Source organism: Episyrphus balteatus, chromosome 1, assembly GCF_945859705.1.
Source record: "Episyrphus balteatus chromosome 1, idEpiBalt1.1, whole genome shotgun sequence".
Taxonomy (NCBI): domain Eukaryota; kingdom Metazoa; phylum Arthropoda; class Insecta; order Diptera; family Syrphidae; genus Episyrphus; species Episyrphus balteatus.
This window is the reverse complement of record NC_079134.1, coordinates 37,390,569-37,416,629: the sequence shown is the minus strand read 5'-3', so window position 1 is coordinate 37,416,629 and position 26,061 is coordinate 37,390,569. Positions and strand designations below refer to the sequence as shown.

At 28.7% G+C, this 26,061-nt stretch overlaps 1 protein-coding gene across 5 annotated transcripts in view; it reads left to right on the top strand.

Annotated features, from left to right (window-relative positions):
- Window positions 1-26,061, top strand: part of LOC129905267 (leupaxin) — a 162,554-nt gene that overhangs the window by 13,595 nt on the left and 122,898 nt on the right. For 2 of the 5 annotated variants that reach the window (XM_055980702.1, XM_055980710.1), the window contains exon 1: window positions 15,461-15,594. The exons of 2 other annotated variants lie outside the window; for them this stretch is intronic. In XM_055980702.1, coding sequence (XP_055836677.1) covers window positions 15,510-15,594 — 85 coding nt within the window. In that variant the 5' untranslated portion in view covers window positions 15,461-15,509. Of the gene's footprint in view, window positions 1-15,460; window positions 15,595-20,342; window positions 20,591-26,061 lie in introns of those variants that run through there. One more of the 5 variants, XM_055980708.1, reaches the window with a different exon arrangement.

Sequence of the window (26,061 nt, the reverse complement as noted above, 5' to 3'; positions counted from 1 at the left end):
AAATCAGGGTACAAATTCGGAGTCTGATTCATTTCAAACCGTTTTCACTGCATTCGAACATTATTTCTTGAAAAAAACCCATCATAAGAAAATGGTTTTTAGTTTAATAATGATGAAAACATGTTTTAAGTATTTAATGCTAAATATATTCAAAACTGATATTTTTATATTTGCTAACTAGCGATTACATCGAATTATTACTTCTTAACTTCACACTAGTACGAAAAAAAGTTTTGATAGAACTGAATTTCTCTTAGTGGAAAATATAACTTTAATAGTGTGTAATTTAAAAGAAACAAAGTAACATTATATTAATTTTTTTTTTCATTATCGGATAAAACAAAAGGTAGGTATGCATCTAAAAAAGTATTCGTATTAATTCGAAAAGTGTTCATTTCCACTTATTTCTAACTAATATACCAAAAAAAGCGTTCCCGGAACACTTTCATAATTAAAAATAGGAAAAAGAATTGGCTTAAAAACACACTAAATCAATCAATTTAATGTGTTTCTAAGTGCCGGTTTGTTCACAATCGATTATCTTTTAATCATGGATTATTCCATACAAAAATCCTTGATTAAAAGATAATCGAGTGTCAACAAACCGGCCCTAAGACCACTTATGCACAGTGTTATCCAAAGATTTCTTAAATGTTATACATAAAAATTTAATGATATCACATTTTATACACTCATGCAAAAATTTATCACACACCCTATTTTTTCTACAGAAAAAACCTATTATTATCTTATTATTATTACCTTATATCATTATTACTTATGGTTGTTTTCTCATATGAGATGAGACAAGAGTGAGCTTACATTGAAGGAATGGAATGAAATGTGTGTTGATGAGTTTGGGGAGAAATTTTCTGTAGTCAATCTGTCAACCCGCGAGCCTTTTAAATGAAGAATCTAAAAAACTAAATTTATATGATAGTTGATAGATCAATAACTGATATATTACGTCACGTTACGTTATTTTTTCAAGGATTATACTGGCGTTTCAAGGAATGCTCATTAGTTTACCCTCGAGTCCAATTTCGGACATACAGCCAAAAATCGAGGTTGTTTCTTCGCCTTGCAATTGAATGTGGATTGCGTTACCCTCCTTCGTTTTTTCATCCTTTTTCAAAACCCAGAACTTTGATACCGAAGTTTGACAGTACGAAATAATGGAGAAGGGATGCTGTATTTTTTAGGCTATTTATCTAAAATGTAAAATCCGTTCTTTTACAAAAAAAAAAGATAATGCCAAAACACTATTCCACTCAGGAAAATTCCAAAGACAGGATTTCTCTTATTTTTTTTTTCATAAAACTTCATCCTAAAAATTGCTCGAAATTCCTTAAAACTTAACGAAATTGAATTTTTCTTACCTTCTCTTGAAGATTTGAATCGTTCAAGAAAAATATAAAACATACACATTATAATTAGATGGTGAAATTCACCTTTAATAGAAAAAAACTTTCGTGTTTAATAGAAAATAACAATTTAATTATGTAAATCAATGGTGCTCACGTTGGTTGTCGACGACCGACCGACGATACAGTGCGGACGAACTTAACAACAACTGCCGGCTGCTGGGTTGTTCATTGTGTCTTGTCTAGCCTCTAGACTCTAGAGAGCGTTTAGCTAGTGTTCAGGATTCTTTTCCGTGGTGCATGACAATCATTAAGAGTTCTCTACTCGTGGGATACAAGTCTGTGTCGGTTGTGGCTTGTTGGACAAAAAAACATTCGTACTATTTTCGAAATAGAAAATCTCGTTGTTCGTCGCTCGTCGTTCGCCACTGTCATAGTTGTGTCGTCGTCGGATGCACTCGATAGTTGAGTGTTGTTAATAAATAAGTGGGCTCTTCTCTATTTTTCTATTGTGTCATCCGTTTGCTATTGTGTTTGTTTGTAAGTGTTTCGTCATTCAGAGCGCGAATCTTTTCGAATTCACTTTCAATTCAAGATTTTTGTTTACTAAATGCATTTCTTTTTTTGTTGATAAACAAACAAATTACAACGTTGAACTTGGCCTGGGTTGGATAGGCCATTGACTATTTTTTATTACCTAATCGTTGATAAGATATAGTGCAATTGAACAACAGGGGTTGTTAAAGGTTAATAAACTTGTTGTCTTTTTTTTACTCTTGCTTTCGAAGAGTGTTTAAGTGCTAAAGAAATTTTTTTATTCAAAGCTAATTGAAATGCGCGCCAATGATGATGATGTCAATAATATTGACATTTTGATTCAAACAAATTATTATTTAATAGACCGGTTGTTTTATAAATAAAAATAAAAATGAAAATAAAAAATCAACCAAATTAACATAATGCACATCGTGAAATATAAATTTATTGTCATTTTTAGAATAGTTTTTTTTTTGAGAGAATATTTTTTATGGAAAAAATTTTTAGAATAATGTATTATCAATTATAGAAAAAAAAAATACGCATATAAAAAAAAATACTTAAAAACAAATTTAGTGAAGATTTTGAATTTTTAAAAATCAAGGTGACCAATTAGGACAGGCAACTATCGAGGTTAAGATTGCAGTTAAATGAAAGATAAATTGAACTTAAAAATGATAAAATAGGATTGCCACTTTTAAATGGTAACTTTTATGTGGCAACCCTATTTAAAGGAAACATTTTCAAATCAAATCATGATTTAATTTAATAATATCATTTAATAATATCTTCGAAGCTTGGTCGAATAAAGCAATTTTTAAAACCCAAACATAATCCTAATCAGTGTTAAAAACGAATAAAGTAATTTAAAGATTACGCTGCCCAACACACAAAAATTTTCCAGACCGTTGTTTATCATTTCTTACTAAATTTAGGGTGCTGATTCCAAAAATAACATTAGTTTCTTTCTATCAGCTCTAGTTTCTAAATTATTTATACATGAAAAAGCATACAATTTTTTTTTTCGTTAATTATTTTTTTATTTAAATTTTTTTTTGTATTTTAATTTTACTTACTGAAGAAAAATACATTACATTCGAAACAAAAAACAAAACCTTTAAAACGCTTGTAATAATAAAATCTAAAAAAATGGTATGAAATTACCCCAAAAATGTGAAAAATTAAAATATTTAAGAAAATAGAGCTCTTAGAAAAAAACAATTGTGATTTTTAGGTTAACTGACCCCAAATACATTGAGTTTAATAAAAATTTTCCTGAAAAATTTTAATAAACGCTCCAAATAAGAAAAACTTAAAAATTAGTATGAACATTTCCCCAAATATGAAATATTTAAAAAACTAGAGCTGCTAGAAAGGAACCAATATTATTTTAGAGTTTACTGAACCCAAAACTATAAAATTTGATATAAACCTTGTTAAAAAGTTGAAAATTGTTGGCCAGTGTTATTGGCCCACAAATATGGTTACCCGAATAATTAAAAAAGTACAGACTTTTCATCTATGTATCTAAAAAATATCGGGGCAATCTCTTTAATACGAGCAAATGCTATAGGAAACCCTACTCGAATATCAAAAAATCTTTTAAAACACTTATTTTTAAGCCAAAATAAGTGCAGGTACTTGAGATGTGGCATACGTCATTTTTTTTAGAACGAAGAGGGTGTCCCCTTAAAGTTGATGTCTAATTATCTTAATCAAATGTCATACATTTTTGACTGGACAATAGATGCTTTCAGTGTTTTTGTTTTTTAGATTTGAGTAGGGTTGTCGATGACTTGTTCTTATTTTCGAGATGACATCCGACATTTTTTTAAGATAGAAGAAAATCTCAGTTGAAGTTAAGCGTATATTTTAGCGCTTTTTATTCTAAAAGTATCATGATTTTTTGTTCAAAAAAGACTTTATGTAGTGTTTTTTTTTATTTGAATGGGGTTACCATATTTGATGGTCTAGATTGGGCTTATGTTTGTTTTCTAAACATTTCCTCATCTGACCAAACTACTCTAAAGATGTGACAATTTTAGTTATTTGACAATTTTTCCTTTGAAATAGGGTTCCCACATGGAAGTTTTCATTTAACACCAATTTTAACCAAAGAATATTCTCCTTAAGATGTACCTTATCCCTCTCTTAGTAGTTCCTAATCTTGTAAGTTACATATTAACTATTTAATAATTTTAAACTCGAATTCATAAAGTTTCCTAACTATAATTTAAACTTTGTTGAAATTCGACATTCCGTCAGCCAAAACCAAAAAAATAATACATTTCCAAAATTAGTATATGACATGCATTTTTTTGGAAAAAAAAATTATTTCAAAACCCTCTGGAGTTTTTAAAAAACGCTACATATCAAGTTTGATGTGAATCGCTCTAGCTATAGCTCCTTATACAGACTGATAGAATTGAGAAATTTTGTATGTGTGCATTTTTATTTTGCCAAATCTTACAATTACAACGACAAAAAAATTTGTTAAAATCGGTTAAATACACGGAGAAAAAGTGTCACCTTAAAATAAGATGATGCGCACATTAAATTTCACCACTTTAAAATAAGGTGTTATGCTCTTAAAATAAGGTGACTCTACTTAAACTCAGTTAAGTTTGGTGTGAACTTTATCTTATTTTACTGTGAATGTTCATCTTTAAAAAACCGACCAAAAATAAAAAATTTGAAATTATAGTCACACTTTAGCTTTAGTTTCTCATTTCCAATAGTGAGATAGCACAGTGGTAAGGCACTGGCCTAGTAACCCAACATTTGTAGGTTCGATCCCCGTTGGCTGTCAGTTTTTTTTTTTTTTATTTGCGCATTCAAGAAATTAATGTGACTTGTCACCTTAATTTAGTGTGATGTCACCTTAATTTAAGGTGAAAGTCATCTTAGCAAAAAACCATGCAGAAATCCGCTTAAGGGGTAATAACACCTTGTAAACCACGAAATCGAGCGTCATTTTCATCACCGTATAAAACAAAGAAGAAATATTATTTTCTTTTGGTGTTTGTTTAGTTTAATTAAGTATATTAATAGGTAACAGAATAGGCTAATGTTAAATTTTTTAATGATGTGAAATTTTTTAAATGGCGGTGTAGTTCAGGATGATAGTAAAATTCTGTGCTCCCATCGGGCGACCAACTAACTCCTACAGTTTTTAACCGATTGGGCTGAAATTTTGTGCGGAGATTAAAAATACTATTCTCTAGTGAATTTTTGAAATATTAAAATTTAACGATTTGATGGTCTTTTTTCAAACTAATGCCATTTCTTTAAAAATTAATATTTCAAAAAAATCCTACGAATAGTATTTTTAAGCTCCGCACAAAATTTCAGCCCAATCGGTTAAAAACTGTAGGAGTTAGTTGGTCGCCCGATGGGAGCACAGAATTTTACTATCATCCTGAACTACACCGCCATTTAAAAAATTTCACATCATTAAAAAATTTAACATTAGCCTATTCTGTTACCTATTAATATACTTAATTAAACTAAACAAACACCAAAAAAAAAAATAATATTTCTTCTTTGTTTTATACGCTGATGAATATGACGCTCGATTTCATGGTTTACAAGGTGTTATTACCCCTTAAATTAAGGTGCGACCGCTTAATTTAATGTGGTCTGTTTTCTCCGTGTAGTTAAAGCAAAATCAAATCAAAACAAACAGTTCCATGATACTTACCGTTAATAATAGTTAAAAAATATTTTTTTTCTACTTCAAAACCTTTGAAATTTTAATCAAAATCACAACAGCCTTTTTTGGGGAAATTAAGTTTTTCCATTTTGGTAATATACCAAGTACCGTTTAATTTGGTCCTTAAAAAGAATCTCTGTGGATCATCCAAACCCCTTTATTTCTACATGCTCTAATTTTTGTACTTTTAAGAAAAATCTTCAAGAAAGCATCTGAAAGAAATACTGAATAATGAAACAACATAATTTAAAAAAAGGTATTAGATGACCTTAGTTTACAAACCAACCACAACCACACAAAAATAAAAACAAAAAATTATATTTTTCCAAGTTTTCACTCTGGAATTCGACGCACCCCTTAAAAGATTCTTAAAGGTTGAACTAATCTAATTATAAATGATATCGGAATAAGAATGAAATATTTGTATCTCCTCTAAATTATTAATTTTACACGAAAACAAAAAAAAATCCACGTAGGTGTTCCCTCATCACGACATTTGGATATTTATTAGATTTCTTTTCCGTTGTGGGACCGATGACAAATTTATTTCATTTACGCTTGAATAACTATTTTCAAGGTAAGTTAACGACTATCATAAATATAGAAAAACCCTTAAATGTTCAATTCTGGTGGCTTTTATTAAATTTATTTTAAATTTAAATAAAAGATGCCACAACGACACAACCCACAACGCATTAAATGTATAATTAACTAATTAAAAAATTAGTAATTCAATTTAGCATTTACATGTCATGGATTATTTATGGTTTCGTTCAATAAATAACATGACAACGTGCCATCTCTAATCTGTCACTCCCTCTGTTTTCTCATAAGTTAAACATTGATTCGCTTTGCATTTTATAAAAATAAAATGTCGATATGTGTCGCATTCGGATCGTTTCGAAGTGAAATTGAGTCTATATTCGAAACCCCACTGTTTACAACTTTGGGAATTCAACCCCAAATATCCTGCGAAGCGATACATGGTCTGTTTATAGTTTGCGTTCTCTGCGACAATTGACATTTGAATGGATCATTTGATTTGACTTCGTCGCGAACGTTGCACGTTTCTTTTTTGAAACTAAAATAGAACGCAAAAATTCTTCGCTGAACTTCAGATTGTGTGCGATGCGGTTAGCGGTGATGGTCAAAGGCACTCATTTCTTTGTACAACAACAAAAATGTGAAGAAAAAATAAAACCGCCAGAACACATGTTTGCCACAACTGATGCAACAGTAGCAATTGAAAATATAAAAAAAAAAAAAAAACATGTGGAACTTGTTATCTAATCATAGATCTGGAGCAGTCATGTCAATTTTTTTTTTAATATGTAGTGGTTTCTTACTTGATGCGTTCGTAACAAATATCAAGATTTTATTAAACTATGGGAATTTTTTAATTCTTTTTTTTTTTTGTGTCGTTTGAGTTAATTGAGAAACATACTTGGCTTAGCACTCTTCATTGATCAACCGATTAAAATAATTTCGAATTATTATGTTTTAAAAGTTTAAATTTTTGAGGTTTGATTTGTTTAACTGTGTATCAGTATCCATTATCCATTATTCATTGTTCATTATTCATTATCCAGAAACCATTTTTCAGTATCCCCTATCCATTAACTAGTATCTATTATCCATTATCCAATATTTAGTACCCATTATTTAGTAATAATGGATACTGGCCATTATCCAAAATCCTTTACTCATTATCCAGTATCCATATACACAATCGATTATCCAGTATTCAGTATCCATTATTTAGTATCCTGTGTCTATTATTTATCCAAAATCAAGTATTCATTATCCAGTATTTAGTAACCAATCCAGTTCTTAGTAACGTTTTTAGTAACGAGTATTCATTATCCAGAATCTAGTATCCATTATCCAGTATGCAGTATCCAGTATTTAGTAACCAATACAGTTTACATAATGCAGAATCCAGAATCGATTATGCAGTATGGGTGTTTTCATAAACGTCTGCCTAACTTAGGCCTGCGTTAGTCGTGTTCATAAAGTCAGATCTGCGATCGGACTAACTTAGTCCAACTGCAGTACTGCTGTTCATAAACGTCATTATGTCGTCAACGTCGGGCAGATTGCGCAGCCAAAATTTTATTGCTGCAGAACTCACGAAGAAATTTATTTGGCTCTTGATTCGATGATTTTATTGTTAATTAATGTAAATTTTGTAAAAAAAAATATTAATTATTAATAAGGGTGGTGCAAAAAATGATTCTTTTTTCATTTTTCCAAAAATTTAAATTTTAATGACACAGAAAATTTCTAAATCGTGTTTTTTGAGATAATGAGTTTAAATTGACTTTTTTCGTGTTAGGGTGGCTCTAAAAAATGTTATATTCTACAGTTTCTTGTGGAATTCCAAAAAATTCTACGTGGATATTATTTTGACCAAATTATCGATGAAAACAAAATTTTCATTAGGGTGGTCCAAATTTTTTTTTAATTATTTAAAAAAAAAATAATAAATTTCACTGCAGAGAAATATGGTTTATGAAATATAATGTAAAGTTGGGTACATATTTTCGAATTTAGGGGGCTCAGGAAAATGGTATATTTCTCACTTACGCTTGGAATTCAACTAAATTCGATTTAACTAGTTTGATATGAATTTCATTTTATTATAACAAAAAACGCACTTAACGAATTTTCTGTGCACTAAAGCAAAATATTTTTTAGACGTGAAAAAAATTTTTTTGAACACCCTAATTAAAAATTTTTTTTCCATGGATAATTTGTTTCAAATGCGAACTGCTCGTTGTTTTTATTATTTTTTTAGAAGAAAATATGTATTTTTTTTGCGCCACCCTAATGTACACGGTTAACAAATTTTCTGTGTTATTAAAAACATTTCGGGAACTGAAAATTTAAATATTTTTTTTTGCATCAAAACTTCTTCTATGGTCAATTTTTATATTTTTTTCTGACGTTTATGAACACTCAGTGACTGCAGAAAATTGTACTTGCGCAGGCCTGCAAACATTCTGCGCAGTTGGTGTGTTCATTAATGCAGCAAAGCAGAAAGGCGGTTGTACCAACGCAGATTTCCGACGTTTATGAAAACACCCTATCAAATACCCATCAGTATTCATTATACAGTATTTAGTATCCATTATCCAAAATCCAGGACTCATTATCCAGTATTCAGAATCCGTTATCTTCTATCCATTATCTAAAATTTCTTATCCAGTATCCATTATTTAGTATCCATTATATCTTATTAAGTATCCAGTATGCATTACCCACAATCCAGTATTTAGTAACCAGTATATATTATCCAGAATCTCGTATCCAATATCCAAAATCCAGTATCCATTATGCAGTTTTCAGTATTTAGTAAACAGTTTACATTATGTAGAATCCATTATCCAGTATTCATTATCCAGTATTTAGTATCCAGGAAACATCATCCATTATCCAGTATCAATTATTCACTACCCAGTATCCATTATCCAGTATTTAGTAACTAGTATCTATTTTCAGAAACTTTTTTCCAGTATCCAATATCCAGTATTTAGTATTTAGTAACCAATTTCCAGTATCAATTATCCAGTATCCAGTATTTAGTAACCAATATTTATCTGGATATTGGATAATATATCCAGCATACTATCAAGGTCTAGTTTATACTTTAAGAGTTTAGTTTTTGGGTACTTTAACAAGGTTACAAAAATGAAACAAGGTTATAAAAATGGAACTCACTAATCCCCCTTCCTCGCCTTCAGGACTTACGGCCCTGATGTCGGGACATTTTTTTTTTTCTTTCACATTTTATCCATCAATTTCCAAATCCAAATCAAATCACTAACCATACATACTCGTATCATGGTTTTTAAGGCAGCTTACGTAATAATTATGACTGACCGTTGCGTTGCGTCGCCACCGCAGATCTATGAGTGAAAAATTATTATTTATAAAGAGATACTTATGTATACAACCAAACGGAAGGCAACCAATTAATCAATAAAGCAAATTAGATACATCAACTGATTGATGATGGAAAAGGGTGTGAAGTTGCGTGTGAGGTTTTGCAACATCTATGTAAAATGAGTTTGCGTGCGTGCTTAATGCGTTTAAAGTGTGTAAAAAAAATTGCTTTTTTTAAAGAGCTTGAAGAAAAATTATTATACTTTTTTTATTGAAAATTTTAAGTTGAAGACATTTTACCAATACATTGGCATTAAATTTGTTGATTGATTTAAATTGCATTTGACACTAGAGTTAATGTGCATCATCGGTATTTTGTTGTGTAATGGTTTAGAGCATTTGCGACCCTGACAAAACGATGTCGTCATTTGAACATCAATTCAAGCTGAATTTTTAAAAATTATGAAGAACCACTTCAGGCTGTAATATGTTTTTTTTTTTCTATTTTTGTAGATTGATTTATATTTGACATTTAATGTGCAATGTGTTTTTAGTTATGTCTCTTTTTAATTAACAAATAGACATGTGTGATGTGAATAGCTAGCTACAAATTAATTACTTTTTTTTTTGTGAACGAATCATTTTTTTTAATAGGTCACAATTTAAATTGAAAGTTTAATTATGCGATTAAATTTTCCTTTTGTCAAACCTTTGTGAGCAACTTGAGTCTTATCTAATAATTTAATTTTACTCTGTTCAAAGTAAAAAGGTAAAGAAAAAAAGTCAAGCATATTTTTAGGGTAACAAGAGGAACTAGAGTTTTTATGATTGAAACTTAAGAGTTAGAATCAGCGACAAAAATTTGACATCACTTGATAAAATTCGTGATAGACGCCCGTATTTGCATATTGCTTGGATTCTTCAAAGCGTTCATTTAAAAAATTTGTCAGAAAAAAATAGAAAAAACTTTCTATCTTAAAAAGACTAAGGACCAGTTTTTCGAACTCGATCATCTTTTAATCAAGGATTTTCCTTGGAATAATTCTTGATAAAAAGATAATCGAGTGTGAACAAGCTGGCTCTAAAACAACTACTGTACTTCATTTATTGAAAATCTTTTTTTTTAATTTAATATTAAATGCATTTGTAGGTGTCCGTTACGATTTTTTTTAAATTTGGTTGTTATGAATTATGTGAGATTTCCTAGGATAGAAATTCGAATTTTATTTTTAAGACAAAGTTTAACGGTATAAAAAAAGGCTCTAATGATCTTGATTAAAATTTGTTTGTGTATTGTGGCAATAACCACCGTACCTTTGAAATTAAAATAAATTGAACCCTTATTAACGGTACATGGCATAGAACCGTTTTCTTCATTTCTGACTTTCTCGTATACGACTTTACCGATTTCAATGAAACTTTTAAAACTAAAAAAGCTTAACAAATGAATTTTGGATTTTTTCTTAGTTAAAAAAAAAAAAAAAATAATCAATTTTTTGAAAATTGAAAATGTTGGAAAATTAATTTTTATAAAAAACTATATTCGTTATTATACGAGAATTTAAATTACTTAGTTTAATCAAATCCAATTAAAAAAATATTTATTATTTTTTTAGTTTTATTTTTACATAAAAACCTTCATTTTTCTAACTATTTTTTACCATAAGAGCAAGTAAATGCGATCCTGTCGCATTAAATTAAAAACGGTATGTTTATGCTTTTTTAAAGAGTATGTTTGTGCATTTTTACTTGCGATATAGGTACTACATATAGGGTAAGGTGGTATAAGAGTGCGCATTTTAGACAAAATACCAAATAAAACAATAACAAAAAGAATTTAACTACTTTTTTTATATATAGTTTTTAGTTTATAATCAAAGCAACGAAAAAAACTTAAAACTGGTAACAAAAATGTATTAATTTAAAAGTTATAAACAAAATACCACATTAGGAAATTTGCGCACTCTTATACAGCCTATTGTGTAAGAGTGCGCGGCTTAGTTTGTAAGAGTGCGCAGCTGCGCACAGGTGTAAGTTCGCACAAAAGTCGCAAATAAAATTGCCTATCTGTAAATAAACAGAGTATTGTTCAACCCATCACTCCTTGCATGAGGAACAATCAATTTAGTCTTCGATTAATGGTTCCGAGAAAATTTCAATATTTCCTAGTTACTTTCATTCGCTTGTTTTTTGCAAATCTTGTATTTGGTTTCTTTTTGGTTGGAATTGCTTTTTCTAGCTGCTGTTTGCTGCTATATGGACAAATGCCAGTTATTTTGAAACCTTGGATAGCATTTACTGCTCTAATAGCCCGCGCACTCTTATACATCATCATGGTGCGCACTCTTACACGTTCAGACATGTAATCGAAGAATATATATGTATTTCACAATGTACTTTATGACCAATCTTACGTGTTCCTCAAATGTTTCTTTTTGTCGACTTTTTAATGTCCCATACTTTGTTTATTGTTATTTTTTGTTGTTAAGCGGAAAATTTAATTTGTTTGGCAAGAAATATTGGAAAAAAAAGTGCTAAAAAACTTAAACTTAACTAGCACCTCTGTTTACAAACACATTTGCATGAAATTTTGACAGCAGATCAAACTCATTTAGATCTTTCCAAAATAAGTGCATTCAGTCTTATATTCCCTTTCAAACCGTAGAAAATGGCCTTGCGCACTCTTACCAACCGCGCACTCTTATACCATCCTACCCTATATCAAGTAATGCATTCGTACAAAAAAAAAAAGTTGAGATAACATTTTTCCATGACATTACGATGGTAGAGAATGCCAAAAAAGTGGGTCCCGGAAGTGCGTCTGTCTGTCTGTCAGTCTGTCTGTCTGTATAAGGAGCTACAGCCTAAACGGATGGACCGATTAATGTCAAACTTGGTATGTAGCGTTATTTGCCGACTCTCCAGAGTAGAAGCAGAGCCCGACTCAGGACAACACGACTTTGTACACCCCAACTCACGACAGCCCGATTCAACCCATAGCCCGACTCAAGATAGCCCGACTCATCGCAACTCGACTCAGGTAAGAACTCGATCTGAGTCGAGTTGCGATGAGTCGGGTTATCTTGAGTCGGGCTATGGGTTGAATCAGGCTGTCGTGAGTTGGGGTGTACAAAGTCGTGTTGTCCTGAGTCGGGCTATACCCTTCCCCTCTCCAGAGGGGTTTTTGGAATTAATTTTTTTGTACAAAAAATAACGGTATTTGTCATATATCGATTTTAGTTAATTTGAAATTGCTCAAAATTGGGCTCCAACGATTTTGTTTAAAAAATTCAAATGTTAGTTTTAAGACAAGGTCTATCTTCTAATGAAAAAAAATTGTTTGAAAATCATTATTATTAAACGGTACCTGCCATAGAACCGTTTCTTTCAAATCCGATTATCTCCGAAACTTTTTGTGAAGAAGCATTTGTATAATTTAAATATAAGCGATAAAAAAATTTTGAAAAAAAAATAATTTTTGGATTTTTAAAAAAATTTAAAAATTTTTTTTTTGAAAAATCAAATTTTTGAAAACGGGACATTAAATTTTTTTTTAATTTTGTGTTTAGATGTTGATTAGTGATTTCTACAAAATGGCATATCAATTTTATTTAAAAAAATTTTATTCCAAAAAATTATTTCTAAAAAATTAGTTTTTTAAAAAACCGCTCTAACGATTTTGAAAATATTTTTTCTAAAAATGCATTTTAATATATCAATCAAAACTACTTGTTTTGGGGGGCAATTTGATTTCAGATTTTATGTTATTTAAAAAAAAAACCAATTTAATTTTTTTTTCTGTACCCATATAGTAGGTACCTACATTTACCAAATTTCTATATAAAAAGTCTTAAAAATTCAAGCAACTTGAACTCTAAGAGCAAGTTCGTGCGTTACTATCGTTACATACTATAGCGTATGAGTAACCTTTTGAACGTATTTAAAAAAAATTATATTAAAAAAAATATATATTATATCGCTGACGAAGCTATTAAACCAAGTCACATTAAAGAAGAACAAGAATAAGGAAGCGCAGGCTTAAGAAAAGTTTAAATTTTTCATTGATTGAATGATTTTTATTAACTCTTAAACGTGTAAATTTGATTGAGAAGATTTTAAAAATAATAATGGATTTTCGTTTTTGTTTCCCTTTTTAAAAAAAAAAACGATTAAAACACATAAAAAGTGTTTTTTTTTTTTGTCCAATTATTATTTTCATAACATTGAAAATTCAAATCAAACAGAATTAATCAAAAAAGTTTAAGTGAAGCATCCTGTGTGCATGGCAAAACATATGTCAAGGAGACGAACCAAGTTATCTAATTTCATTTAATATCCAAATTATAAAAATTAAAAGAGAATTTTAAAAAATATAGCCTTTTTTATAAACTATTATCGTAACTGGTCACTGTGGTGTATGAGTATTTTTTTATCTATTTTTTTTTACTGTTTCTCTTACTATCTACTGCAAGAATTCTCCTTGGCATAATTTAATCATGTACATGCTTTTCATATTAAGTATTATTTTGTATTTAATTTCGAATTGAATAAATTACATTGCACACAAAACAAATTTGCTTTCATTTTTAATGTTCATAAATCTCTTACCATAAATTCCATATGCAAAGCATCTTAATTTTATTTTTCCTATACATCTTTCATCTATCATCATCTGTCACACCTTTAATCATCTGTCAAAAAAGATTACTTTACTTCAAATTGCATCTCTTTCCCTGTCGTTTTCACCTGCTGCTGCACTTCCTGCTCAAAAAGCAAAAAAAAAAAACAAAAATCATTCATTCATTCTATCCTCCCACAAGTAGTAATTTTATTTAAATCTAAAACCGTCACATTAGTCACACGTCGTGAATAGATTTGGAATTATTCCCAACTTTTTTTATTTCAAAATTTATTTATCTACCTCAATTTTTGTTGTTGTTGTTTAGATGTTAAAATTGTTATATGGAAAACAATAATTCAAAATAGGAACATCATATTGCTTGTTACTCTTGTTTGTGAATAAATATAAAATAAAACAAAAAAAGGCGGGAAAATTAATTTAAATTAAAACACGACTGTAAATAGAAAATAAACAAAAAAAAATTAAGTGTTTTGTAAACAATGTTATCACTGCAACTTCTCTCAAACCTTATCTTTTTAAAATTTTTGCATGAAGCTATCTTTTCTGACCAAGATTTTATATTTTTTAGTGAATATTTCAACGTATTCTTTTAAACATATTGTAAAAATCACGGAGGCTAAAAATATAAATCTTTGAAAAAAAAACTAAACCTCGAAAATAAAAATAATAACACTATTACTTAATCAAATCCGTGCATATTTATAGGGGTTTACCCAGTCAGCGTAAAATTTAGGCCGGTGACGTTCAAGTCCATTATCAACTTGTTAATTTATCATCAGCCATAAGTGGCGCCCAAATAATATACTCTATCGCGCATAGCTTAGTTGACAAAATAGTTTTTGGAATTCATAATGAGATTTCGATTATGACGTAGCTAGATTATGTTAGAATGTGAATGATGATTTTTGTTTTCCTTAAATTGACCTATTATTCATTCTCCAAAATAAATAGAAAAAACAAAAAAAAAAAACTGAACAAGAAAAATGCATTCTTTTAAAAAAACATAATGCATCTTGAAATAAATGACAAACAAAAAATGCTATAAATATAGGTTTTTCAAAAAAAGTCTTCAAATAAAAACACATACAAATAAGAACGAGAGAATAATAATAACATCAGTCAAGAGTGTGAATATAAACTTTTTTTTTTATGAGTGCTTAAGTGAGTAATAATATTATAGCGAACACATTGTTTGTTGATATATATTTGCTTTTTGTGTTGATGTCACGATAAATTAAAAAAAAAAAGTTTTTTTTGTTGTTTTATTAAAAAAAAATATTAAATAGAAAAAAAATATATTTTATGGTGCTACTTAAAAGAAAATAAATAAAATATTGTTAATATAAGACAAAAAACAAACAAAAATAAAATGGATCGTACAATGTATGGAAAAATGGATCCTGGTTCCAGACAACCATATAGGACAATATTAAGCAAAGGAATACAACCTGGATGTGAGTATTGTGTGTGTGTTTTTTAAGAAGTCCTTACACGAAATATTTAAAATTTTCTAAAAAATTATGCAAAATCCATTACATACTTACGAATAAGTTGATACAAACAAAATTTTACCACAAGGAGACTATATCTCACTTAATAAAATAACACTGGTTAACAAGTTTCTGTTGCCGAAACAAAAATATAATTTTCTGAAGGTTTTTGGTTTGCTGAATTCGAATCCGAAGTCAGAAAAAATTGATCAGGAAAATTGTTAGAAGGAATTTAGTAACGGTTTCTATAAAAACTATTTTCCGTCTTTCAAGAACTTTTCAAATCTTTTCGATATCTTTGTTATTGCCCGAGATATCTTAAAATGAAGTAAATGGCTTTGGCTTCATATATCATAAAGGAGATAATGACGTTATAAAATTTATGAAATATGCAAACAACTAAGGATATCTCGAGAAGTAAAAAAGATATCGGAAAGATTTAAACAGATTTAAAAAGGGGGAAAATAGTTATTATAAAAACCGTTACTAAATATGGTCAAACAATTTACCTTATATAAAAGAATACGGCCCGAAGTATTGCATTTTCTAACGGTAATATTTCAAAAACAGGATCTGATTAATTTTTTATGACTACGGATTCGAGTTCATCACACCGAAAACCTTCAGAAAAGTATTTTTTTGTTCCGGCAACAAAATAAAAGTTTAATTTTGTTAACCAGTGTAATTGACTTTAAATATAAATAGCACTGGTTAACAAAATTAAACTTTTTTTTGTTGCCGAAACAAAAATATACTTTTCTGAAGGTTTTCGGTGTGCTGAACTCGAATCCGAAGTCAAAAAAAATTAATCAGCTCCCGTTTTTGAAATATTACCGTTAGAAAATGCAATACTTCGGGCCGTATTCTTTTATATAAGGTAAATTGTTTGAGCATTTTTAGGAACGGTTTTTATCAGAACTTTTTATCACCTTTTTAAATCTTTACAAAGCGTTGTTTTGAAAATCAGTTTTCAAGGAAAATATTCTTTGGCCATAGTACAGACTCCTAAAATAATTTAAAAATTTGATTGTATCCTTGAAGAAAAGAGTTGATTTAATTTTTTTCCACGTTAAATTCAATTTCGGTGTTTGTTTTCCGTTTTCACGTGCTGTTTCATTCAAAATTAAACCTAACGATGTATTTTGTTTTTCATAACGAAAAACAAATAATAAACTTTACTTTTGTTTGAAGCGGAATTATTGAATATAATTCAATTAAAAAGTTTCGAATAACCTTAACTCCTTTGGAAAATTCAGACATTTATTTTTATTATTCTACAAAATCACCATCTCTCCCAATACATTTTTTGTAATCTACATAACTAATTTCGTAGTAGATGTCTTGCTAAATATGAATTTTTTTTTCTAACGATCTGTTTTTTTGGAACATTCTTTAAAAACAATGAACCAATTAACGTCATTAAATAACTTACGAAAAAAACTAAAATGTTATCTTCAAGTTTTAGTTCAAAAAAAATGTTACTCATACACCACAGTGACCAACCTAAAAGAATGTATAACTGATCTTACTTTAAACTTTATTACTTTTGATATTAAGAAAAACATTTGTCATTTAACCCACCCAAACACGTACAAGTACATACATAAATAGTAAAAAGGGTGGCTTTTTGTCTAAGTAATTTTTGTTAATTTTCTTTTTTTTGAAAACTGACAGATATTTTTGCATACAAATGGTTTTTAATTTTTGATTACTAGATAGAAAAATTAAATAAAAAAACTAATATGTAACAACACACAATTTCGAGAAAAATTAGATAAACCCATTTTTTGTTTGAAAAGCTTGATATAGTGCAACAATTTGTATTTATTTTCTTATCACTTGTGAGAAAATTATTGAAACCAAGATGCATAAAAGTATGTATAACATTTAAAAAAAATTGTTTGGTTCTTACTCTAATATTTAAGTAAAAAACAAAAAAAAGTGTTGAGGGCTTATGATTTTCTTTTCTTTTTGTATACTTTTGCAAAACGAATAAATTAAACTGCTACACAGTGGGTCACTGTGGTGTATGCGTACTTTTATTTATTATTAAGTGTATTCATACAACGATCTAAAATTAGTTAGTCTCTATAAATGTACTATCATCATAACCATTTGGTAAATTAAATGTAAAATTTTGTAGGTATGGGATATGATCATCACAGATTGAAAAAACAAAGAAATATAATGGCACACAAAAAGAAAAAATATGCCAAAAACGTATGATAAAATATACTAATTATGAAAGAAAGTAGAATTTGTGATAACCGCTATACTTTTTTTCACCCTCTGTCCGAAAAGTCATCTTGTGGGTAGACCTTCAACTCTGAGTGCAGTAAATAGACAAAACCCAATTTTCATATTTTTTAAATTAAAGTTGAAATAAGGTATAAATAGCAATTTATTTAAAAACAATTTTTTTAATTTATTTGTTTTTTTTTTTTGTTATATATTTTTTCTATAGAAGAATATTTTAATATAACTGTGTAAATTAGTATGTAATTGACTATGTAATATGTCAAGAGTAACAATCAATTTTGTTGCTAAAAGCAAACAAAACTTATATACCTACAAAAAAAAAGATGTATAATATTTTTGAAATAATTTATTTTATATAATTTAATTAAATTATTAATTAATTGATTTCTTGTTTCCTTTTCTTGCAGGTAAGTTTCCTGACTTTATAAATAAATTTTGATAAGATTTACTCCTTGCGTAAGTGCTTTGTATCTTTTTTCCTACTTTAATACTTAATGCTAATCCCAATAATTAAAGAAGACAACACTTTATATAACGAAGTATTTCAATTTTCTCAAAATCTGCTCTTAAAATTTTGATAAAAAAAGTGTTATTTGTTGGATAAGGTTATCTTTTTATAATTTTTTTCTAGAAAATCATCAACCATAGGAACCTCATAAATAATTTTTGTGTGATTTTTTTTTCCAAACGACTACTAGTTAAATTTTAATCAGTTGTACAAAAGCTTTGGTATAATTTAAATACCTTTAAAAATAAAATTTTCAAAAAATTAATATTTTCATTTTTGAAATTTGCTTTTTTTTGAAAAATCAGTTTTTCAAAAACGGGATATTGATTATTTTAAAATTTTGGATTAAGTTATAAAATAAAACCTACAAAATAGCATAGGTACCAGCTTTATTAATGTTATTTAATTTTTTTTTTGTTATAATTTATAAAAACACTAGCTGATTTGGTAATTGTAAAATGTGAAATATTCGTCATTTTATCTTAGTTATTAATTGTTTTTTTTTTTTTTTTTTTTGTTTTACAAAACTGATACATGATTTATATGTTAGTATTTTACCCATGATTTAAGAAAAGGATTACTTCTTTGTATATTTAATTTAATCTAAAATAAATAGTTTAAAACATTTAAGAAACTTGATCGATAAGGCCGTGTGTCAATCGTGTAAAATGTTTGACTAAATTTTATCCCAGTTAAATTTAATACATTTTTACAAAAGTGAAAAAAAATTGTACATAGCTTTTGCTATGTCAATTTTAATAAATAGATTTTTTAAACACACATTTTCAATTAGTTTTGTGGCTATATTTTCATAATAATTTTAGTTTCCCATTTGTATTTTATTTAATTTGGTTTTCCAATTTTAAGCTTTCCATGAATTAATTAATACAGGCATGATTTTGATCGACTCCTACTACTACCCTATGTTTTGTTTCCAACAAATCAAAATGCTGACACAGAAATTCGCTAATTATTTAAAGCTTCTATGCAAATAAAAGCGCTTAAATATTGTACCTACTTTCTCGTAGATGTCGTTAGTCGCTTGATTTAATAACAAAATAAAAAAAACATACAATTTTTTTCTTTTTAATCAGTCCTTCCCTAACAATTATTCTAATATAAACAAATCGTCAAGGTTTTAATGGCGATGTGCATCTTTCATTAGTTTTGTAGTATTATTTTAGTTTATTTCTTATTTGTCCATGAAAGAATTAGATGTTTTAAAATATAAAAATGGCATTATAGTCATATTCTCCTATTTTTGAATCAAGTAAGCTTTTTAGAAAACAGTGAAGGAATTGTCCTGAAAATTATAACTTAATTACAGCTTCTTTTAAACTTATTGTAGGTCATAACTAAATCCCACTGTACTTATGTGATAAACACCGTGAAAAATTAAAAAAAATATAAACAAACACAAAACTTGTAAACATTTTTAACCTCTCATCTGCTATTTTAACCTCAAACTTTTGTTCACCTCTCCTTCTCGAACAGGCTAGCATAATAATTTATAGTATACACCACAAAGCGTAAAATAAATAATAATAACAATCCATTCCTATTTTAGAGTTATTCCAGAGCTCGAGGTGGACGAGAATTCCATACCTACTATTTATTGTTTACAGATACTTTTATAGGTTTTTTTTTGAATCTGTAAGATGCTACTGTCGGCCACTATTACTCACTAATTGAACTGTTTTAAAAAAGTCTGTATATGTTAAAACAGAATAATAGACTCCAGTAGTGTATTTTTTTCTCTTCTATGACTGGGGCATCATAAGTAGAGTAACTACACTTTTTTTTAATATCTTCTCAGAAAATGCTAGAAATACTACTGAATTGTATGTAATTTTTGTTTTCTTATTCCCGGGAAATACCTACCTAGTAAGCTTTTTGATTCTGAGACGATCAGTTGAGTTGAAGTATTTCTACAGAATAGAGTTCGATTGTTTCGATTTAAATATTGATGTTATCGACGACGACATAGTGTGTCATTGTGTTAAAGTGTAATTTTATAAATTTGCTCTTTCTCGCTCACATTTGTTTTCCAATTGATTGGCATTAACCTGTCAAGCGTGCGCCAGCCAGCTAAGGTTGATTGAATAAACACACACACAAACAAAAATCTAATAATTGTATCTGACGGATTAAGTAAGATTTTAAAAGCAGACACCGGTGACATCATGAAAATCGGTAAGGAGAATAATTTATGAATTGAAATAATGTGTCGTCTTTTCTATATCGGACAACTCCCACTCTTGCTGCTGTTTTACACACCACAAAACATCATCTTAAACGGAAGTGGTTTTATTTTTAAACTTTATCCATATTTAGTTCGATTTTGTGTATCAAATGAGTCAGAGTTTAAGGGAGCATTTGCATTTAAATCAAACAGTCAATTAGATAAAGACCCCAGGTGGCGATGATTGCATTTTGGAATGCTCAAATGTTTGAATTTCAAATTTAAGTGGTAAATGAAGAACTGTTGTTTGCAAGTTGAAAAAAAAAAACATCTGCATTATAACATTATAATAAACACACAATATTCAATTGGAATGTTATAATTATTTTTATATTCATTAATGGAAGCGTGGCGAATTTCTAAACAAATTTTTTTTTGTTTATCTATTTTCACTTTAAAATCTTTGAAAATCTGTAAAACTATTTTTGAAGATCATTGAAAAATTAAGGTAAATCGATTTAGTGCTGATTCATTTGTTTGACCTTGAGGTATCATCAAAGTTAAAAAAAAAATTAATAAATTACTGTTGAAAAATAAGAATTTTTCGAAATTTCATAGGAACTGCATTTAATTGAAATCGACAAGGATTTGAGATAAATAAGTTACCGAATTCTGGGAGCACTTAAATTGGCCTACCAGCATATTTCGTTTGATACATTACTTTTGGGACACCCTGTATAAAAATCGCAGCTTTTATTTTATTAATTTTCAGTAAAACCATCATTTTATTACAAATTTTTTTTGCATGTTTATGATCTCAATATCGAGAGGGATCAGAATTATGAATTCATTCACGTATCTGCTTCACAAGAATGTAGGGGGTTTGCCGGGTTGACCCCAGAAATTCTCCTGATTTTGTGTTATACTGAGGTTTTTGTATTTGCCTATACCAACAGTTTTAAGATCTACCACTCTTTTAAATCCACGAGCTACTAATTCGTTTGAGTTCTATTTTTTTAGAGCTGGTATTTTAAACACATACAGTATCGGACAAAACATTTGCAACTGAAAGTGATATTAAACAAATTGTTCAATTTCATTAAAATTTTAGTAGGTAAATACTTAAACGAGAGCTGATTTTCTTAAAAAAATAAAAATACATAATTTTCGAATGATGTAATAAGTCTTGAAACTGAGTGCTAATAACACCATACTCTAAACTGTTCAAAAGACGATAATATTCAAATATTCCAAAAACATGACGTGCTAGTAAAATTTTGACTACGGATTCGGAATCTCTCTTTAGAAGAGTGTGCTTTGGTTCAAACGGGTGACGGACAGAATCCCAGAATCCAAAATCCAGAAAGCCCAAAATCCAGAAAACCCAGATTCCCGTAAAACCCAAAATCCCGAAAACCCAGAATCCCGAAAACCCAAAATCCCGTAATTAAATTTGCCAAAGTTTGTCAATGCTCCAATTTTGAAACTTTTATTAAAGAATAACAAAAAAAAATTATTTAACAAAAAAGATTGAATAACAAAACATAAGTAAACAAAACAATGGGTGTTTTCATAAACGTCTGCCTAACTTAGGCCTGCGTTAGTCGTGTTCATAAAGTCAGATCTGCGATCGGACTAACTTAGTCCAACTGCAGTTCTGCTGTTCATAAACGTCAGCATGTCGTCAACATCGGGCAGATTGCGCAGCCAAAATTTTATTGCTGCAGAACTCAAAAAGAAATTTATTTGACTCTTGATTCGATTTTTTTTGTTAATAAATATAAATATTGTTAAAAAAAATGAAAAGCAAACATATTAATTAGGGTGGTGCAAAAAATGTTTCTTTTTTCATTTTTCGAAAAATTTAAATTTTAATGACACAGAAAATTTCGAAATCGTGTTTTTTGAGAAAAGGAGTTTATATTAATTTTTTTCTTATTAGGGTGGCTCTAAAAAATGTTATCTTCTACAAATGCTTGAATCATCAAAAAAAAATCAACGTGGATATTGTTTTGACCAAATTATGGAAGAAAAAAAAATTTTTCCATTAGGGTGGTTCAAAAATTTTTTTTTTTAATTAATTACAAAAAAAATTATTTTTCACTGCAGAGAAAGTTTGTTAAACATGGTTTATGAAATATAATGTAAAATTGGGGTAGGTATTTTCGAATTAGGGGGCTCAGAAAATGGTATAGGTATTTAACATTTACGCTTGGAATTCAACCAAATTCAATTTAATTAATTTGGCATGAATTTAATATTACTATGCAAAATTACTGTGCAAAAACGCACTTAACAAATTTTCTGTGCACTAAAAATCATTTTTTTTTTTTCAAACACATAAAAAAACTTTCTTGAACACCCTAATTAAAAATATTTTTTCCATAGATAATTTGTTTTAAATGTGAACTACTCGGTGTTTTTATTATTTTTTTTTTAGAAGAAAGTATTTTTTTTAGCCACCCTAATGTAACACGGTTTACAAATTTTTCGTGTTATTAAAAACAATATTTTCGGGAACTGAAAAAGAAATTTTTTTCGCTTAAACAAAACTCATTCTATGGTAATTTTTTTATATTTTTTTTCTGACGTTTATGAACACTCAGTGACTGCTGAAAATTGTACAAACGCAGGCCTACAATTATTCTGCAGAATTGGTGTGTTCATTAATGCAGCAAAGCAGAAAGACGATTGGACCGACGCAGATTTCCGACGTTTATGAAAACACCCAATATTAAGTAAGAACAGTTAACATTTTATGAAATCCCCATTAGAAAATTTATTTTGGAACGATCTTCCGTTTCGAGACATTTTTTTTTATCCGTTTTTCTTTGCTAGCGTATCGTTTCTTCAGAGAAATAGAGAGATAAAAGAGCAATAAGTGAATACACACCAATATGAGGGCAAAAACCCGAAATCCCGAAAAAAAATTCCGAAATCGGAATCCCGAAAAATTCTATAAAATGAAAAATTTGCGCAAATTTTTCATTTCATAGAATTTTTCGGGATTCCGATTTCGGAATTTTTTTTCGGGATTTTGGGTTCAAACTCTATTTACGTTGCAGAACGGTATGTTAACAAGGATTGCAATGAAGAGTACTCAACACGCTTCACAGTGAATCCAAAACTACGCCCTCAAAATGTTTGAATCAAACTTGTCTAATTCGTCTGCCCATGCTTGTCCACCAAAAAAGTACGTTTGTTCACTCTTTCAATTTTTTTAGGGAAATCTGAAAAATGAAAAATCGTCTAAAACGCTTAAATTTTGAGATAGACATATAAAACCAATTGCAATCGTTCGAATTCTAAATAAATACCAAAAAATCATAGTTTTCCACTCTCGGTAAACAATTTTTACTTGCTCTATAGGTACGGTGACCATCCGTCCCGGTTTACCCGGGACTGTCCCGTATTTCTATAGCTTGTCCCTTAGGGTGGGTCAAAAAAATCGAAAATTTTTTTTTTGATTTGGTACTCCGAAAAATCGATTGCTAGACCCCTCTAGAATATACACACCAAATATGAGCTCTTTATATTAATGGAAAGGTCCTCCGCTTTGCAATTTTCCATTTTTACATCAAGCTTCTACTAAAAAAAAATAATTTTTTTATTAATTGACTTTTTAGCAAATTTCTTTTCAGATTCTTGTAGGAAATTGAACGCTCTACAAAAAAGGCCTTATACACTTTTTTCGTTTATCTAACAGTTGAATAGATATTTGAGGTCCAAAAATCAAAAAAATCTTTAAAAATTCGTTTTTTGTTCTTAATTTTGTAACAAATTGAAAAATTATAAAAATCAAACGCGCAAGACATATTCTTGTTGGAAATTGATTGCTCCATAAAAAAGGTCTTAATAACTTTTTTCATTAATCTAACCATTCTAAAGATATTCGAGGTCAAAGTTAAAAAAAAATATAAAAACATTTTATATTTTTAAAAAATTTCCAGTTCACTGAAACTTCATTATTTTCAAATTAGCAAGATATATTCTTGTAGGGGCTTAAACGTTCTACAAGAAATTCCTTGCTTTAACGGTTTAGAAGATATTCGTATCCAAACCAATGCCCACTGATTTCAATAGTTTTCTTATGACCCGTATGGATTGCGATTTGGATACGAATATCTTCTAAACGGTTAAAGCAATCAATTTGATGCCAAGGAATTGTTTGTAGAACGTTTAAACCCCTACAAGAATCCGTGTTGCTAAATTGAAAATAATGAATTTTCAGTGAACTGGAAAATTTTTAAAAATATAAAATGTTTTCATAACTTTTTTTTTAACTTTGACCTCGAATATCTTTAGAATGGTTAGATTAATGAAAAAAGTTATTAAGACCTTTTTTGTGGAGCAATCAATTTCCAACAAGAATATGTCTTGCGCGTTTGATTTTTATAATTTTTCAATTTGTTACAAAATTAAGAACAAAAAACGAATTTTTAAAGTTTTTTTTGATTTTTGGACCTTAAATATCTATTCAACTGTTAGATAAACAAAAAAAGTGTATAAGGCCTTTTTTGTAGAGCGTTCAATTTCCTACAAGAATCTGAAAAGAAATTTGCTAAAAAGTCAATAAATAAAAAAATTATTTTTTTTTAGTAGAAGCTTGATGTAAAAATGGAAAATTGCAAAGCGGAGGACCTTCCCATTAATATAAAGAGCTCATATTTGGTGTGTATATTCTAGAGGGGTCTAGTAATCGATTTTTCGGAGTACCAAATCAAAAAAAAAATTTTCGATTTTTTTGACCCACCCTATTGTCCCTGGTTTTTATTCAGGAAACCCGGGACGTATCAGTGTCCCGTATTTTGTAATGTGTCCCGTGATTGTCCCGTATTTCAACATTCTCTGATTTTTGTATTCAAAATTTTAATTACTTTATACGAAAAACAAGAAAACAGTGGTTGAAAAATAAAAGTTTTTTTTTAATTTTTCGAATAAAAGCATTAGTTTTTAAAAATTCTTCATAAATTATAATTTAATTCCAGCTTGTTTTTGTCAGTTTGGAAAGCTGCACTAATATATAAGTCGAATAATGAACAACATATGAATGAGAAAGAACCCAGCTAAATTTCAAAACTTTTAAGGACAGTTGAATTCCATATTACAAAATTTCAAAATCATTTAAAATAAAATTAAAATGTTAAAAAACAGCTCTCACAATTTTAATAAAACAAATTTTTTCAGAAGTTATTAACATTTCCTATTATAAAACCGTTTTCTTGATTTTTGACTTCCTCGTAAATGATTGACTTAAATGATTTCAACGAAAATGTTTGTTTAAGCATTTTATTTTATTTTATTTTATTTTGTTTTATTTATTTTATTTTAATTTTTTTTTTTTTTTATAAAACAAAGTTTTCAAAACGATCCAACAAATTTTTTACTGGTCCCGGGTTTCACTTTTAGAAATATGGTCACCGTATCTATAGGGCAAGTATTGGTTTCGTGTCGAAAAAAAAATTGAGGTTTTAATCAAAAC